We start from the raw sequence: 18,346 nt of genomic DNA, 5'->3' as shown, positions 1-18,346 counted from the left end.
CGCTGCCGCGGCGATCAGCACTGATATTCATTGTATCCTCACCAGAAAGAGAAGCTTACCAGTTGTTCCCGATGACGGTAATGGGCGAGCAGCCCAGGCCAACCGGGACGTTGATCCCCGTAAGGTCGAGGCTGAGAAGCGCGGCGACAAGGGACGCGGCGGTGCTGGACGAGCTGACGACGCTGGTGCAGCACTGCGGCGAGGTGGGCGGCGTGACTGGGGGCGGCGGGTTGCCGGTGGGGACGGCGGCAGCAAGGGTCTGTCCGAAACAATGAGTAACTGGCATCTCAGTAAAGAAGACGACCTACAGTGAGGGCAAAGACAGCAACGAGCTTGGAGAACATGTTGGTTTGAGAGGCTTTTCTTCAACTAGTGGGTGGTTAGAGTGAGGAATGAGGGAGAGCGGACCAGCCTTTTATCTTCGCTCACTTAGTGATAGCAAGCTGGCCCACTGACAGCAACATTCCCTCGTGCTGAGTACAGGGGTTGTGTGAAAGTTGGATTAGAGACGCGCGCAGGATTATTACGTTGGCCCTTGGGGGCTGGCTCGACAGCACTGGCACATCATTGAACGGCGCAGAACCTGCAACATTCCCGATGTCAGCCAGGAGGTAGCTGCGGCATGGGCTGAATCCAGCCAATGGAAGCGCACATACATTGGCAGCTATTGTCCAATCATATCCGCCCGACGGGGAGCCTGAACGTCTAAGAATGCGCGGATTAATATTCCTGGAACATGCTCTGCAGAACTTTGCGTTGCAAAACGGAAGATCGAAGGCTGGTGGGAGCCGGACATGCTGACTCAAACAAATCGTATCGGCGCTTGTGCTGTTCTGTGAAGAGAGTACTGGTCGCGATCGGTTGGTCACGGCCTGAATCGGCGATAAGTACTTGGTCATGGCCTGTAGCTGTTAGCATTTTCTTTTGACTCTGATAAGGTATCCCGACTCACAGGACTCAGTAACTGGCAGCTCGTCGGTCCCGAAGCGCCACCACGTTGCTCATTCTTGCATTGTGCCAGATTCCAGAAGCGGCGAACTCACGCGCGGCGCGCGCCAGCAGCAGAATACAGGCCGTAAGTAAATCGCTGTCGATTCGCTTACTTATAAGCATCGCAGACAGTAGCCATACTGGTAGATTGGCGTCCAGCGACAGAGAGCACGATCAACGACCAGCGCGGACATGAAAGAAGGAGGAAAGAAACGTTGACGTGGGAACTGATTCCGATCTCAGTGATCAAGCCCATGAGGAACGCAATGCTAAAAGGTCAAAAGTATACTCCACTGACATCTCTGCCAATATACCAGCCTGAGTACTATGCTACCTTTCCATCATACTGTAACCAACTAACTAATTTGGTACGCTACCAAGACAACAAGGAGAAAGAGAGAGAGAGAGAGAGAGAGAAAAGGAGAGACTAGTAGCTAAATAATAATTTTAAACAGGGCAAGTACAACAACAATCATCATGCAGGCATCATCACTTGAACTTAAGCCCCCTGAGAGTGCGCACCACATCGTCCATATCGACATTCTGGTCGCCGGCCACCCATGCGCCAGTCCAATCCTGGCGTTCGCAGGTCGTCTCATCCGCAACGGCCTCCGCAGGGCCATGCGCATGCGACTCGTCATACGTCGGTGGCGGGCCCAAGCCAGCCGCCATAGTGGCGGCGCCGACAGTAGTGTAGTACGACGCGAACGCAGGCGCATCGCGGTCTGGCGCTGGCGATGCGGCGCGTGACCGCGACTGTGCACGTGACACTGCGCGAGAATGTGAGCGGGACTCGGACCGCGACGTAGTACGGTTCCCCGGGCGGATCGACGGCGGGGTTTCGGCCGACAGCGAGGTCGATTCAACGGAGGAGGGTGGTTGTGGGGATGGCGTGCGCCGGATGGACGGGCCGCGGGATACCGGGCGGATCCAGCCTCCCTCCCCGGCGCTGGCGATGGCGGGCGAAGTCAGCAGCCCATCTTCATGACTGCCGACCGTTGTCCCAAGCGGATGCACGTGCACTTCGCCCAACGGCGAGGTCATCGACAGCCCTTCTCCGGTCTCCTGAGTCGGCGACCTCAGTGCCAGCATATCAGCAAACGACACAATGCTCGCCCCGCGCGTACGTCTGACTGCCCTTCCCCCCGCTCTCCGCAAAGACCTGCTGCTCCAATGCCGACTCGGGCATGATGAGGGTGCTCGCCCGGCGTCGGCGTTTTGTCTCCGCAGTCGTGATGGTTGATGAGGACGTAACGGTATTCGTGCGGGCGAGGGAGGTACTGGGCGTGGCGTTGTTGATGACGAGGGTGGGTGGGACGCTCTCCCCAAGGGTGCGCGACACCTTGGCGAGGCGCAGTCGCAACTGCTCGTGCTCGGGAGGCGCGGTCGGGAAGGATGGGGATAGCGGGGAAAGGATGCTATTGATTGGGTCGTCTGTTGGGATGACGAGCGGCTCAAATGTGCTCGGCGGCAGTCGGAGGACGAGCGCCGGCCGGTGCTGGTTGGCCACAGTCTGCTCATCGTCTTCCGCAGCGAGGGTGGGAACAGCAACATCCGGCCGTTGGAAGGGGAGGGCCAAGGAGGAGAGGGAGCCCGATGCGTGAGTGTATAGGAACCCCAGACTGCGTTTAGTTCGCAGGGATGGTAGTGTAGGGAGCGTCAAGGTCGGTGTCCATTTCGGGAGCGCTGGGACTGGTGGTGGAGGAGCAGAGGAGGGTAATACGACTGCGGGCTCTTCCCCCAGGACAGAGCGTATTTTGCGGACTGATCGCACAAGCCGCTGGCGCTCTGTTTCAGGGAGGGCGTGGCCGTCGTCGAGCGTCATCGTTGTCGTTGTCGTCGTTGTCATTTTGAAGGAAAAAGCAAAAGTAAAGAACAGACGAAGAAGGGAGATGGAGGGAAGAGTGAAGAGAAAGTGAAGGAAGTGATTGCCCGCGCATCGGCGGTAACGCACATCTTTTTGACGGGCCATATGTCGACAAAAGTTAGCCGAGAGCCAACACACGCTAAACGTCTGACTCACCCAGCTTGCCGCATCGAATCATCAGGCGTGCATGCTCTTCGATTGCGCCAGAAATGCGCTCGTCGCTCGTTTGAGGCCCAAGTCGGATCTGGTGGTCGTGGTTCGAAGAAGAGATGCATAAGGTCGTTGCTTACGTGGCGGGCCCGTGATCCGTTACGCGATCATCGTCGATCGATGTCGGCGCCCGATGATTCATTTTTTTTTTTTTTTTTTTTTGTGGCACGTTAGGTAGTAGCAGATAATCACTTTCGTTCCCCAGTAGCTTGCCGTAGTTCTCTCGCGAGATTCCGTCAAGCATCCCGGGCCGACATCTGTCGGTCATCCACCACCCGTGAGTTGTGAGGCGGGGACTTGAAACCCCGCCAGCCGGATCAAACCACTCGAGGAAATGCGCTCTCGCACTGGGCCCTTGGGCATCTGGTGTGGGGCTGCAGTTTCAATAGGCTCAAGGCGTGCAGAAGGGAATTGGCCCTCCCGATCACCACCTATCCTCGCCTACCTCAACCGACACCCACTAAAACCCCGACCTCCCTTGACGTTGGCCAGTCATTCGGGAGTGATTTTTCGTCTTTCAAAGTCTTACTCCAAGTTTTACGGACTAATGCCTTTGGGATGGCCTTTTTCCCATACTTGTTGTCATTCGTCATTTCTCTGTCCATCTGTAGTCTATTATTAATCGACCAGCACCATTTACGAGCTATCTCTGTCGCAGAAGCGGGGTCTTTCTCATTGATTACTCTGTCATTTCGAAGCTTCCAGATAAGATGTGCCGACTCTGATATCAGAATCCGGAACAGTCTCGTGGTGCCGTCGTCGGCCTTGTCTATCATTCCGCACGCCATTATTTGGCCTGTCGTGGGCAGTGACAGTTCGCTCCCAGTTTTCATCTCCCACAGTTTGCTGGCAAGCTCCCAGACTTCCTTCTGGCCTGGCGCTTCACACTGCGTTAAGATGTGTTTCATCGACTCGTCCACATCTCCACATCTGGGTTCTTTACACGGGCCTTTCCACTCGTGTCCGGGTATGTGTTCCCAATGCTTCCCCACTTTATAACCATCGTGAATCAACATCCAGAGGAAGAATCGGATGTTCCTTGATATGTCCTTGTGGCGTATCGAGGCCCACATTTTCTTGTCTGTCACCTCCTTCTGGTTCATCGTTGGATGCGGAAGATCCTAGAACTTAAGATCCTTTCCTTCAAAGTGCTAAGCCGTAGTTTGCTGGATGTGAAGTTGTTACAAACTGAAGTCTGAAGAAACAGAAACTAGGACTACTTATATATCGATAAAAAAAGTACATCTAATACTTATCCGATCTAAGTATGTCTATATGTAGATGAGTGGTTCACCGCTCCATATTCCGTTGTCAGGGATCTGCGTCGCCCAACCGGCCATCTCTTGCTCATCCGAGTCAAAGGTGACGCCAAACGGAACCAGCACGTTGTCATATTCCGAGTGGTACGATACTGGTGGCAAGGCTTGTGCGCTGGTGGCAACAGGAAACTCGACAGGCGAGGACAGGTAAGCAATGGGCGATGAGGCCTGTGACATGCTCAAATCTGAGCTGCTGGAGGCAGGGCTGCTGTGCATGCTAGTGTTGGAACTTGGCCGAGACAGGGAAGTGGGAAGAGGACGGGGTATAGTGAGTATTGTACAGATGAAGCCAGCACACGCAAAAACAGATGCGACACCTGCTGCATCATATTACTAAAGTGTCGCTTCTGTTTCAATATTACGTATGATACATTGATTGTCCCATCAGACTGAAATGATCCCCAACAACATATATATAATGTACCTTTCCCCTTAAACGAACCTTTAACTAACCCTAACCGAACCTAACCAACCCTAACCAGACCTAACCAACCCTAACCGAACCTAACCAACCCTAACTGAACCCTAACTAACTGAACCTAACCAACTTAATAAATACTAACAAGATAAAATACCAACTGTTGCCATCTCCTTTATCATCATATTATGATTGTATCATCGAAATTTGCTGTATCAAATGTTTGATTTTGATGCTTAGATAGGACACGTGTCGCATCTAACTACAAGGTGTCGCATCTGTTTGTGCGTGCGCTTGCTTCATCTGGTATGTCCCGGGGTATAGTGATAGTTGCTGTGCGACCAGGCCGCGGTGCTATCGAAGTGACTATGTGAGTTGTAGTAACCTCCGGCAACTTGCAAGGGTAGTGTTGCTGCCGAGGAGGTCCAGTGCTGAAGGTCGGAATGTATCGGCGGGGCGGGCGAGTGAAACGACGAGCTTCTACTCGAGCTGCTGCTGGACCCGGGGCTGGTGCTAGCAGAGGCGTAGCCATACATGTCGAAATCGTGACCCGAAGGAAGGTCTGAGAACCGGGGGTCATCGATGAAATCGAGGTATGAATGGAAGCCGATTTGGACGGGGGCGGCGGGGGGATATAATGGCACGGGAGCTGCTGCAGGCGGAGACTGCTCTTGTTGCGTGAAGATGTGAGGCGAAGCAACCGGCGCGTTGACACCATAAAAATAGTCATCGGTCGCAGCGCCGGGATAGTTTGAGGGTCCAGCTGTGCCGTTGGAGTAGTCGTAGACGCCAAATGCTCCATTGTCGGACTCCTCCTCCTCCGCGCTGACATCACTGGCGCCGTCAATTGACGCGGATCGGCGGGCGGCCCGACACTCTAGGCTGCGGGGCACGTACTCCTTAGGGTGGTGCTTCTGTTCATGGTGGTTCATCCCCGCCGCGTCGCCCGTTCGGTGGATGCAGTATCTGCACGCAAAAGGCTTGGCCCCAGTGCTGAGAGGTCAATTAGCAGGGTGGCAAAGTGGGTGGCACGAAACGCACTGGCTATTTATGTGGGTCCGGAGCCCGCTCTCCTGCAGACACGCGACGGTACACCCTGGAAATGTGCATTTGAAAGACCTGTTCCGCTTCGATTAGACGGTGGAGATGGGTCACAGACAAGGGACGCACACTTCGAGGCGCTCGGCGGGCAGCAGGTGCGTGTTTTGGTGGCGCAGTAAATCTGTCCTTGTTTTAAAGGACCAGTCGCAGCCAGGCTCGATGCACTGGTATTTGCGCTTGGGGAAGGGCGGCCGGCGTCCCTTGCGTTGTTTCTGGGTTGGCTGGGCTCGCGGCATCGTCGATGTGGAAGGGATGAGAGGAGGATATAATCACCGATGGGCAATGGGTGGCGGGAGGGGAGGTGGCTGACAAGCGGCTTGGGAAACCCCTCCCTCACCAGCAAGCAGCTTTTATACCCAATCCCTCCTCCCCAGCCGGATTGCTTGCTGAAATTGCCTGTTCGGGCAGCGCCACTCTCGCCACTCGCGCGGAATCGCCATATGCGGGGCTGGCCGGTGACAGCCTTTGTGCTGCAGCGGCGCTTTGGACGCGTCACAATGCACTGATGGCGCATCGTGATTCTGTGATGTCAGTGCTGGGACCAGTTTTGCGGCCACGTGGCATTGAGGGGAGGACAATGGGCCTGGTTGCTATGGCGGTGCTTGGTCCGGCTGATCAGGCCGAGGGTGAGAAAGGTGTGAGGTGTCGAAGACGGAGCTGAAGCTGGTGAACAAAGTCGGCGATGGGGCTGAAAAGTGCCAGTGTCGCGAGCGCTGAAGCAGTTGCCAAGACTCAAGAGGAAGAGTTCAGCGCGGACTTTGAAGTAAGACCTATGGGTGGAAGCTGTCTCCCCCAGCTAGCACATAGCGTCCGCGGTCGTGGGTGTCCCCTTCGTCGTCGTCATCGCGAGTGGCAAGAAAAAATGATGTCGCATCACCCGTTCATCCGATTCGATCGATATCAGAGTTTCAGACATTTCGCCCGACCTGAGCGTCTCCACAAGATCTGGCGCCGAGCTACTTAGTAGATATTTCATGCCACGAGCAATAGTCATCTCACTTAGCATTCCGCGCCCCAGCCAGTCCGCAGAATGATAAGGTCCGTATTCCAAATACTTACGCCTGCCCTGCCTCGAACCCGCGATGCTGTGGAACGGCGTGATGCTTACGTGGCGCGTTCTTTGCCTCCTGCGCTCATGTCCTTTGCTTTACATGCGCGCTGTCTCTTCCGTCGGCGCCACGGTCATGCATTACAGGGCGCTTCTATGCTGACCGTGAGTTCGTCGCGGGTCGGTGTCACTGTGTCAGGGACTCAGTGTGGAGTGGGACGACTGGACTCCAAGTTGGCCTTGTGGCCGCTGTGCGTGTTCTAGGGCGTGGGCGGGAAAGTCCGGTGAGCGAGTCGTTACTTTTACTTTCCATGGGAGTCGTTGAACGCTTCAGTTCAAGTGGTCCAACTTCTGTTATCGATATCGCCATTGAATAAACAGGAAGACGTGTTCAGACGCGAATACTGCCTGCGCGGTCAGGCACTCATCTTCTCTGTCGGGCCCATTGTCTGTACTGACTGCCGTCGGGCGAATCGGGACAAGCGGACACCGTGGTGTCATCACAGTAGCGGCCATTTCTATTCGTTCTACTGGTCCAATCCGCGGCAACCTCGAATTCCTGCTACTTGACATCGGGAATGCTTCCTGTCCTGCGCCGTTCAATGCAGCCACCTGTTCAACAGCGCGTCTACGTTCCCCAACTCCTTGTTTCTAGAATTTACTATCGCCAGCTGCGCGAAACACGATAAAATCCTGCCCCTCCCTCCCCAATCCTTACTCCAACCAACCACCGTTGCAGTAAACCCTCAGAAACACCATGTTCGCCAAGCTCACTGCCCTCTTTGCGCTCGCTGTAGGCCTCATTCTCGCTGGAACAACTCTTCTTCAACTGACCATCCCGGGCCATAGACCCTTGCTGCCGCCACCACGCCCACCTCGCCGCAGTGTTGCAACAGCGTCGTGAGCTCGACGAGCGCCGCCGCATCCGCTGTCGCTGCCATTGTCGGCGTTGACCTCACCGGCCTCAACGTCCCGGTCGGCCTCAGCTGCTCACCCATCACCATCGGTGGAAACAATTGGTCGGTCCCGATTTGCAAGTACAGGATCAATGTGCTAATGCATTTCACAGCGCCCGCCTGAGTGTCATCTGCGAGCCCCCGAAGGCGGAGTGGGCCGGGCTCATCGCGCTCAACTGCCTCCCTATCACTGCCTAAACGAGTCGCTACTGTTTGTAATGGCTTGTCGGAAAAATCCAGTGTGCAGTTTTTCCTACTACTTAGTTGGTTGCGTGTCTGGTTGCTTGGTGCCCAATAGAGGGATGTATATTTAAATTGTTCAAGTTCGCGTGCAGGAGATTTCCTTCTCAGTCCCTCAAGCAACGGCTCGGAGAAAGTTCTGCGTTAACAAAGAATTTATCGTGGAGGCATCGTAATGGAGCATATTACTAGTCTAGTAGTAGTGTCGTCCGAGATGTCCTGATAGCATAACTTTGGATTAAGCGCCTGCCCGCACCGGTATTCGAACGTGGGTCCTTTCAATGCTTGTATCGATTGATCAGCATGATGACGCGCACTCTTCTTTCCTCTTTCTCTCATGTCGCTGTCCTGCCTGTGTCAACCCTCCCCCTAGTTTCACCGACGCGCCGATGCTTCGATATACGAGTACAGCGACGTCATCCCACCGCATTCGACCGAATGCCTTTAGCGGGTGTGCGTTCCCTGTACCTTGTGGAGTGGGAGAGCGTGTGTTGAGTCGTTGCGGCCCCGAGAGCGTTGGACGTGATGCATGGGATGGGTTGAACGCGCTGGTTGACATCGGAGGGACACTCGTGAGTGACAATAATGACTTTTTCCAGTCCTGACTGCTGAGCGAATTATACAGAATTCCAGTGCTTCGTTACCTTCCGAGGAAACAAGAGCCATGAGAGACGCCAACATGTCCACCGATAGATGTGTTCTACGGCGCCTAGGAGCATCAGAGGGAAACTTGTGAGTGACATTAATGACTTCTTACAAGTGCTGACTTCTGAGCAGGTCGTCACGAGAATTCGAGTGCTTCGTTGCGAGCAACTTGCGACGTTGTCTCGTTAGGAAACAAGAGCCATGGGAGCCGTTGAGAGGCGCCAACATTTCCTCCCATAGATTCCCAATCTTTGTGTTACACCGTCGGGCGACACAGAAATCCACCCATTCATTGGACAGTTGGCACTGTTCATTCACTTCTTATTGGCTGTCTCCCACCAATTCCGCGGCACTTCCTCAACTCATCATGGCAGCAGGAATGCTCGCTCCTCTGCGACATGCACGTCCAACCAGCCACCGACGTCATCTCGCGCGGAATACAACTCAGCGAATAAGCAAGCCCCTTATCGCTATGCGGAATGGGATAAAAGGCGACGCTGCTCTCTGCCATTCCTCACTCCAACCACCCACCAGTTGAAGTAAACACTCCCAGACAAACATGTTCTCCAAGTTCGCTGCTCTCTTCGCTCTTGCTGTAAGGCTTCTTCCACGCACCCACTGATAATTTACTCATCGTCGACAGACCCTTGCCGCCGCCGCTCCCTGGGACACTCCCCCAGTCACTCCCCCAACCTCGCCCCAGTGCTGCACAAGCGTTCAGAGCTCCACCAGCAGCGCTGTTAGCGCCGTCGCTGCCCTTCTCGGGCTCGACCTCAGCGGCCTCAATGTCCCCATCGGCTTGGGCTGCTCGCCCATCACTGTGGTCGGAAACAACTGGTACGTACGCTGGTATGTGTTGCTTATTATACTCATTTTGATTCGTAGCGGCAACACTACCGTTGTATGCGATGCTCCACAGAAAGAATGGGGTGGCTTGATTGCAATTAACTGCATCCCAATCACTTTGTGAGATGTGCTATGGGTTATTACTAGGTGTCTTGGCGTCGAAAACCATCTTGTGTTGAAACAATCTTCCTTCACGTTGACTTCCTCTCTTGCTGCTCACTTGATTGATTGAGTCCGAGTCCCACTGAATTCCTTCAAGTTCTCCCCTGAACCTTGAGCTTTCAAGTTTGAGATCACGGCAGTATCGATTAGTATCGAACTTGGTCTGGGACTTGACTCTTTGAAGTAGACTGTGACGGACGTGGCGTAAACAATATCAGGTTGACGAAAAGCTTTCAAGTTTGAGATCACGGCAGTATCGATTAGTATTGAACTTGGTCTGGGACTTGACTCTTTCAGGTTGACGAAAGAATGATGTGTATGTGTGCGCACGGATGAGAGGGACAAGAGCGTTTGGTGCGGAATACACAGGGGCCGGCAACCATCATGATTAAATCTTACCGTTGTGTTTGGCAATCGTCCCACACGGCGCGGCATACTCGACTGCGAGACGGTCGAGCGTACAACCCACCCCTGCCCACCTTATTGTCGGTCCCCTTGCGGTCCCCGGTCGATCGTAGCACGGAGGAGGGTCGAATCTGCAGTGGTGTTGGCTGAGTTGTTCGTCACGGTTGTTCTGCTGACTCCTGTGGTCATGGTTCTAGGGATGGATGTTACACCGTGCTGAGCACTCATTCAAGGCTTCGAGGGATGCGCATAGGATGAATCATGACCGCGACAATGGGCGGTGGCGATGTTGCAACAGATCGACGTCATGGCAGCAGGAGAGACGGTAGAAGGACTTACTGAGAGCCATATCTCATCGACCAATCTGCCCGCCCAAGGGCCCCAGATGTTGCCGACTGTCCGGGCGGATCGGGGCAAGAGAAATAAAGCGGACTCACTTGAGGTTGCGGTTCATGCTGAGCCGGAGATGACCTTGACTGAGGGGTACCGGGGGGAGTCGTATGAGCGTAATTCCCTGCTTCCTCTCACACCTTTTAAGTATCTCATATGAGTCGCTCGGCACGTCAATACGTGACATGCCGCAGCGTGCCGCGCCACCTGATCAACGTGCCAGACGTTCAGCGCGGCCAATCACAGCGAGATTGAGGTCATGCCGAACGGCGGCCGCCTCAGCTTCAGCCCGAACGTGATATAACACCAGGATTGTCTAATTTTGACGTGTCCGTCCACAAAAGCACCCACTAACTTGACAACAAACTTCAATAAGTCAAATTTCAAGCTCGATGACGAAGGAGATACATGGGTTCTCAACACAAGAAGTGGAACGACACAGCGGTTACCTGGCGTTTTGCTGCTCTCTCCTTACAGAGTGATGGGGATGCAGTTGATGGCAATGAGGCCGCCCCACTGAGCCTCCGGGGCGTCGCAGGTGACCTTGGTACCACCGCTGACAACGCATCAGCCTCAGACAAGATGACAAAAGTATGAAACTTACCAGTTGTTGCCGATGACGGTGATGGGCGAGCAGCCGAGGCCAATGGGAACATTGATACCAGTGAGGTCGAGGCCAACGAGGGCGGCGATGGCAGAGACAGCGCTGCTGGTCGAGCTCTGCACGCTCTTGCAGCACTGAGGAGAGGTTGGGGGAGTGACCGGGGGTGGAGGAGTCCCGGTGGCGGCAGCAAGGGTCTAGAGAAATTAATCAGCGATTGAGAAGCCAGGAAGACATAGGATCTACAGCAAGAGCGAAGAGGGCAGCAAACTTGGATAACATGTTCTTTGAGTGGTTACTTCAACTGGTGGGTGGTTGGAGTGAAGATTTGGAACGAGTCCAGGTGGCTTTTATTGTGTTCTTGGTTTGCTCAGCTGGGGTTGATGACGGAGCAGATGAGGACAATAAAGACCGAAGGCCCGCATAAAACTTGGCGTGGAGCCGGTCGTTCAGAAAGATACATCTTGTTGTTGTGACTTTGCTCTCCGTTGGGGAACCGAATGGGGTTTGAAACCCATCTGGAACATACTACTTGCGCAAAGGGGCACACAGAACGTCCGGGTGGAGCTATGGGCAGCATCGTCAGAAGGCGACATCGGAAGCTGGCAGGACACAGTTCAAACTGGACAGGCCAAGATAGATACGCGAGTGAGCCATGGTCTGGAAAAGTTGTCTTTTGATGACAGCGGGCATCGACGCAGCCCTGAGAGACTCGTATTCGAGGGGGATACTGTGACCCTTTTGGTGAGCGACGACCGTTGAACGACTCAGTGCAGAGTAGCATTTTTGACGTCAAGAAACAATTGAGTATTGCCCTTGACCGCAGTCAGCAATCTCCACATCGAGACGCCGCGGAAGTGCAAGATAGGTTCAGTTCTATTTCGATCGAAAGTGCGCCAAGTATGATTTCGTTGCGCCACCAACAACGATGTGTCCATTGGCGGCAAGAACGGTGAGCGCTTCGTTACCCTGATCAGTCGAACACCTCGGACACCAACTTCTGCCGCAGCGTGCAAGATATTTCTTCAAAGAGGTTATGGTCGAGTAGCTATAGCAGGCCCGAGCTTAAGTTAGTAAGGGGAAACAGCACAGAGTCAACGCTCAAACGCACTTTGACTGTTGCTCCACATGCGGACTATCGTCTGTAATCTTCGTTCAACTCCGACTGTGAAGTTTGCTGCCATACTAGTACAACCGACGTTCGCGCGTTTGCGCCTTAGATGGGGAATGAATCAACTGGATCTGTTTGAGACCGCCCGAGTTACAATGCTGTTGCAGCGGTTACAGCTCTGAAAACCGAACTGAATGAAGGCCAACACGGTTTCCCACTCCACACACCAGAATATGCGACGTTCAGGCAAGAAAAAGCGAAGTCATCGTGCGTGGGAAGAAAGAGGCCATCAACGGGTGTCCGATTGAGGTGACGTTGCGGGGAGAAGCGAAAGCAGGGACAGGTCCGCAGACACCATGAAAGACAAGAAGGGACGTGGGATCTGTCACATCGCGTGGATCATGATACGACATCAATTTACCCAGCAAGTAAGTTTTGGACGGTCAAGTTGTGCGCAGGGGAAAGAAGTTATGCTGATTTTTTGTGCGGCCAATTGCAATAAGGATTGCAGGAATATTCGGTCTGCCACCCGAATTCGGACCCAGGCTGATTTGAGTGATAGATGATTGATCCCAATCAACGATGACGTGTGGTCAACCTTCTTTCCTCCTTCTCTCATGTCGGCGCTCGTCCTGCCTTCCTGCTGTCCTCTACGCCCCGGCGGGCGGCTGTTCCAAGTACAACGACGTCATCCCATACAGCGTTCGACTTCGAGTGTTTGCCTTTGACGGGTATTCGTTCCCTGTACCTTGTGGAGTGCGAGAAGGCCTTGGACTTGCGCGGTTCCGACAACGGTGGACGTTGTAAATGCAATGGATCAGAAGCACAGGCATAGTGTCTGGTGCCATAGGAGGTGTAAACCGGTATGTGCTCATAACATAACAGGAAGAACTGCGTATTCATGATTTCCTGAGCCTCGCTTTTCCTTGAACAACTTTCAATCCACCACGAAGCTTTTCCATCGACTCTGACTCTCTTGCCCAAGTCTCATAGGTGTCGGAGGACTCTCCCCGTCGGCGGAACCCAATAGATCACATTCATTCGACAGTTGCTGTTCATTGCCTTCAAGTTGTCATCGGTTGCCTTCCACCGATTCCGAGGCAGATTTTCAAAGCCCGCTGGCAGCGAGAATGTTGACTGCTCTGCGATCCAGCCACCGACGTCATCTCCGCGTTTTGTTTTGCAGAAATTCAAGCACAACCCTGGATATCCGGTTCTTGATGGCATCTCTTCCTTGACGCAGAATAGGATAAAAGGCGGCCCTGTTATTCCCCATCCCTCACTCCAACCACCCACCAGTTGAAGTAAACACTCGAACAAACATGTTCTCCAAATTTGCTGCTCTCTTCGCTCTCGCTGTAGGTCCCTTCATTGGTTGCCTCTCACTGCGCTGACTTGCCTCTTCTGCAGACCCTTGCTGCCGCCACCCCGACCGGGAACCCACCGCCCCCAGTCACTCCCCCTACCTCGCCCCAGTGCTGCAACAGTGTGCAGAGCTCAACCAGCAGCGCTGTCTCCGCCGTTGCCGCCCTCGTTGGCCTCGACCTCACCGGTATCAACGTCCCCATCGGTTTGGGCTGCTCGCCCATCACCGTCGTTGGCAACAACTGGTAATTTCTTCCTCCTTCGATTGTCGTCGTCCACAATGCTGATACGCCGTTCAGTGGTGGCACCACGGTCACTTGCGACGCGCCGGAGGTTCAGTGGGGCGGTCTCATTGCAATCAACTGCATTCCTATCACTCTTTAAGTACCTGTGTAACTGTGCCCGTTGTAACACAGATTGGATTCCTTTGTGCTATTTTTTTGTCTGTTCCCACACGAAGTCATATCACATAAATTGCCCATCAGATCAGCGTGTCATGCCGTGACTCCTTCTTCTCCTAACGTCCACCATGCCGGGAATGTGGACGACCGCCGACCACATCGATCTGCTTCGGCGGTCACTCAAGACGGCCGTCCCGTACACGAGCGGTGTACAGGCCTTGCGGAAGGAGGACTTGGGCCTGTTTTACCGCAGCGCACAACTTGAAGAGGAGAAGGGGGCTGCACGGTGAGTCTCTTCTTAACTAAAAATCGACCCCGGCTGAGTGGAATTGGAAGATACATCGACTTCAGCGAGGGGCCATCCGAAGAGTCACTCGCGCAGCTTGCCAGCGCGTGCCAGAAGGCCACATTTGGCTCGGAGGCAGCAGAAGGGGATGTGTTGGATGAAGAATACCGCAAGGCGGGGAAGATCGATGTGAAAGACTTCTCAGCGCGGTTGGATATCGCGGCGGCGGGTATTCTGGATGCCATTGCGCCGGAACTGCTTGTGTCCCAGGACATGAAGGGCAAGGCTTTGCGGGCGGAGATGTACAAGCTAAACGTTTATGGTGCGCCATCCTTCCGAGTTCTACTTACTTCGTTGACACGTTCAAGGCCCCGGCTCATTCTTCAAGGCCCACAAGGACACGCCGCGTGGAGACAACATGCTTGGCTCGCTTGTCGTTGTTTTGCCAACGCGGCACGAAGGCGGCGCGCTAACCCTCTCACAAAACGAGTCGAAATGGGTCTTTGATTCCGCCAGCCAGCTTCAAGCTCACTCTGGATCGTCTGTTGTCGCATATGTCGCGTTCTTCAGCGACGTCACGCATACCGTCGAGCCCGTCACTGCTGGCTACCGCGTAACTCTCACCTACAATCTCTTCGTCACGCCGGCATCTGCACCGACCACACGGATTACTCCGCCGCCCGAGCTCGCATGCGAAACTTCGCTCCGGGCGCTGTTGGCGGACCCGAAGTGGTTTCCCAAGGGCGGGCATCTAGCGTTTGGGCTGACACATCAGTACCCGATGCCGCGCCCGTACGCCAACAGCTACTCCCGCTCCAGAAACCAGTCATTTATCGACACGGCACTGCTCAAGGGGTGCGACGCCCGGCTGCGGAACGCGGCAGTGCGGGCCGGGCTTCAACCGCAAGTCCGGTTGATGTACCGCATCCGCGAGGACGGGTATGCTGGCTCGCCAGCTCTTATCGTGATGGACGACCCGGTGGAGATCGGGGACGTGTACGAGGAGTTTGATATGGACTTTGAGATTCAGGAGCAGGGAACGATCTTTAAAGAGGTCAACGAGCGCGGGCGGGTGCCGAGTAAGGGCACTGACACGGAGCGTGCAGCGAAGCGGCAGAAGACGGGCGAGGACGAAGCTGCGGCCGAACCTGAGGAGGATGCAAGGGAGGAAGATGGGGAACCGGTATATTGGGTGACCCCGCCTGGGGAGAAGAACGAGGCGGAGAGCGGTTATGGCGGGTATATGGGCAACGACTATGGGCAGGGCTTCGTGTATGGCCATGCGGAGTTGTTTGTGCGGATCCCGAAGGTTGGTGAGGAGGGGCGCGAGGTTTCGGCGGATGACGATCAATAAGAGTGGTAGGTGGTGAAATGGTTCCTCTTGTCTGTAATTGTGCGAATTTGCAGTTGGTATTACTTACTCAGTACTGTACATGTACTTATTTTTTCAAATAATGCACCGCGAAGAATTGGAGCAAGAATGGAGCACTTTTAAAAATTAATCAAGTAATGACCAACCCGGAAAAAGGGACATCTGTATAATACTTCGAGTCGAGAGGTGCAGCATCATTATAACGTGGAGGAACGGACAGCACTACATTGTCGACGTGATAAGCCGCATCAGGATTGAAGATTCAGCGAGCGCTCCTCCTCTTTATCCCCCCATTCTCGACGCTTTTGGTCGTGGGGCCCTGGCCCATAACGCCGCTGCAACGACACCGCAAATGCCACTGCAATACAAGCTCAAGTTGCTCAACCGTCAACGCTTGTCTTCCAACGACGAGCTTGACACTTGGAGGCGCAAATGCACTCAGCTAGTGGTCGTGTGTCGACTGTCGACTATAGTGAGTTCTGAGACCCCTGACACTGGGATCCGCAATTGCAAGAAACGGACAGCATCGACCTCCGCTCGCTGGACATCTCCCCCGACCCCCATTCCAGGCATTGGCAGGCAAAGAGTTGACCGTGAAGGTCAATGGAGCAATAGAGCGACGTGTCGAGGTGACCGTGAGTGGGGAGATTTAGTTGGCACTAAATCGTTCAAATGCTGTAGGATGGGGCCTGGGTCGATGTAGTCGTCAAGATAGGGTTAATCAAGCTCCTCACCAGAAAATTCGACATCGGCGAGGAGGCGTAAGCTACTCCAGCGTTGACCGCCATGCGCTGACCGAATGGCACTAGCAGAGGGTGGGCCAACGCCACTATCCAATGCCCTCAGGCTATCGAGAAAGGCGAATAAGATGTGGCGCAGAGTTTCGATCTACGCAAGGAGATTTCCCCAGGTTTTTGATATGAGAAACCGGGACTGAGGACCTGCTAGGGAGCCGGAGCAGGCTACACCGTCGACGATGAACCCATGTTTTGTCTCAATGTTGTTGCGGATTTCCGAGACCGAAAGTGAAGGTCGTTTAGGCCTTTCCCATCGAAGAGACAATTGCAAGTCATCATTGTCAACAACTCGCACGGACGAAGGTACACATGGGATAATGGATGAGACGGACGTATAATAACTCTTTCTCGAGTCCTGTACTCGCCCAGTGTGAAATTGTGAATGCATTACTCCCAGAACTGGAAGAAGGGCCGGAATTGCACCGTCAGGTCCACACACGCCATACTGTCCTCCTCGACAGTGAAGCCCCGCACACTTATAACATATTTCACTGCGAAAGCAAGCCAGTTAGTTAAAAGAAGCAAGACAGAGACAACGGCGCACATTTGGGCACCTCCTTCGGCAACGTCACTGTCTGCTCGATAGTGTGGAGCCCGGGCTCGACCGGACAGGAGATGGAGGCATTGGCTTTACGACTGTGGAAGGGGAGTGAGTGCGCGGTTTGTGTCGAGTGGAGGGAGGACACACGCTTCTTCGCAGAGGTCAAATGTTTGCTCCAACAGCTTGATACGGCCGACCTTGACGAGAACATCCGCCGTCGCGCCCTCCTGCAAAGGTCCGGCGTCAACAACTCGACACAAGACGCAGCGGCCAACGCACCTCGATAGTCTCCTTCACGTCGGCAACGATGGTGACCGTGAGGTCGGACCCAATCTTCGGCGGGTCGGGGGATACTGTGATAGACCGTATCTGGACCGCATCCGACTCCTCTCCTGTGAGAAACGCGATGAGGGAACAGTCCGCGTGTTCCGTGCTTATCACGCACCGCAGTCCGTGTATTCCCAGCTGTCTGGCGCGGTCCTGACATTTCCGAGAGGTAGTTGCAGCTCTGGTAGCGCGGTAGCGAGAGCCGCAAGGCTGGCGAAAAGCACGATGGCGAGCGAGCGTCGTAACATGGTGGTTAAGAGGAGGTGACGTCGGTTAAGTGACTTATGTGACTTATGTATGTGATTTGTGATTTGTGTGACATGTCAAATGAAGAAGTCTTCGGTTTGAGAACCAGCAAGAATTTTGATGGTGGTATTTCCTTGCCTTTCATCGGACGTAAGGTAGTGTTGGGAAGACAACCAACTTTGGTTGTCAAGCTCAGCTAGATCTGCTGCAAGTAGTTGGCAAGTCTTATCCAATTGAGCTTGAGTACTATGGGCAATACTAAATACTTATAGTGTACTGTAGTAACATTAATAAACAACAAGTTTGAAATAAAAACATCTGTAATTTTTAAGATTACTTTGAAATTTTGTCATATAAGTATTTGACACATGCAGGCAACTTGGAATTCTGAGAAGTTACATTCAATCGATCTGGAACAACTTGGCCTAAAAGCAACTTGATGTTTAAGTTGTAACAACTTGAATTCTGAGATAAGACAATTTCAACTCAAATGAGTTACAGTGTAACTTGCACTCTGATCAAGTTGCCCTTAGTAAGACGAAAGTTGTACAGAACTTTAAAAAAAGTTGCTCCTGTTTTAAATCATGCCTGGAATTGAACTTGTCATTTTCCTTAACTTGTCCTTAATCTGAGTTGCCCTATATAAAAGTTGTTTTGAGATAATTGCTATTTGTATGATAAAAAAGGATCAAAGACTGAAGT

General features: G+C 53.6%; 5 protein-coding genes across 5 annotated transcripts; 3 read left to right on the top strand and 2 right to left on the bottom strand.

The window, feature by feature from the left end:
• Positions 1-8,430: 8,430 nt before the first annotated feature.
• On the top strand, positions 8,431-9,332 carry MIND_01263100 (uncharacterized protein; the record flags this gene model as incomplete). The annotated part of the gene is made up of 3 exons (XM_037369113.1): positions 8,431-8,721; positions 8,775-8,881; positions 8,927-9,332. 3 exons carry the CDS (start codon positions 8,431-8,433, stop codon positions 9,330-9,332), a joined length of 804 nt encoding a protein of 267 aa, XP_037214319.1.
• Positions 9,333-11,068: 1,736 nt separating this feature from the next.
• On the bottom strand, positions 11,069-11,480 carry MIND_01263000 (Hydrophobin 2; the record flags this gene model as incomplete). The annotated part of the gene is made up of 3 exons (XM_037369112.1): positions 11,069-11,153; positions 11,202-11,395; positions 11,445-11,480. The coding sequence occupies 3 exons, from the start codon at positions 11,478-11,480 to the stop codon at positions 11,069-11,071; spliced, it is 315 nt and encodes a 104-aa protein (XP_037214318.1).
• A 2,088-nt stretch (positions 11,481-13,568) lies between these two features.
• Positions 13,569-14,058, top strand: MIND_01262900 (Hydrophobin 2; the record flags this gene model as incomplete). The annotated part of the gene is made up of 3 exons (XM_037369111.1): positions 13,569-13,667; positions 13,720-13,919; positions 13,974-14,058. The coding sequence occupies exons 1-3, from the start codon at positions 13,632-13,634 to the stop codon at positions 14,056-14,058; spliced, it is 321 nt and encodes a 106-aa protein (XP_037214317.1). The 5' UTR covers positions 13,569-13,631.
• Positions 14,059-14,188: 130 nt separating this feature from the next.
• MIND_01262800 (Fe2OG dioxygenase domain-containing protein) lies at positions 14,189-15,715 on the top strand (the record flags this gene model as incomplete). Its single annotated transcript, XM_037369110.1, has 3 exons — positions 14,189-14,361; positions 14,412-14,683; positions 14,730-15,715. Exons 1-3 carry the CDS (start codon positions 14,204-14,206, stop codon positions 15,713-15,715), a joined length of 1,416 nt encoding a protein of 471 aa, XP_037214316.1. The 5' UTR covers positions 14,189-14,203.
• Positions 15,716-16,917: 1,202 nt separating this feature from the next.
• On the bottom strand, positions 16,918-17,664 carry MIND_01262700 (ML domain-containing protein; the record flags this gene model as incomplete). Its single annotated transcript, XM_037369109.1, has 5 exons — positions 17,517-17,664; positions 17,351-17,463; positions 17,219-17,298; positions 17,075-17,166; positions 16,918-17,021 (listed from the first exon to the last, which is right to left on the bottom strand). The coding sequence occupies exons 1-5, from the start codon at positions 17,644-17,646 to the stop codon at positions 16,918-16,920; spliced, it is 519 nt and encodes a 172-aa protein (XP_037214315.1). The 5' UTR covers positions 17,647-17,664.
• Positions 17,665-18,346: the final 682 nt, after the last annotated feature.

This window comes from Mycena indigotica (genome assembly GCF_014461135.1).
Source record: "Mycena indigotica strain 171206Taipei chromosome Unknown Mind.scaff0013, whole genome shotgun sequence".
NCBI classification, from domain to species: Eukaryota; Fungi; Basidiomycota; class Agaricomycetes; order Agaricales; family Mycenaceae; genus Mycena; species Mycena indigotica.
This window is presented reverse-complemented; position numbering and strand designations above follow the sequence as displayed.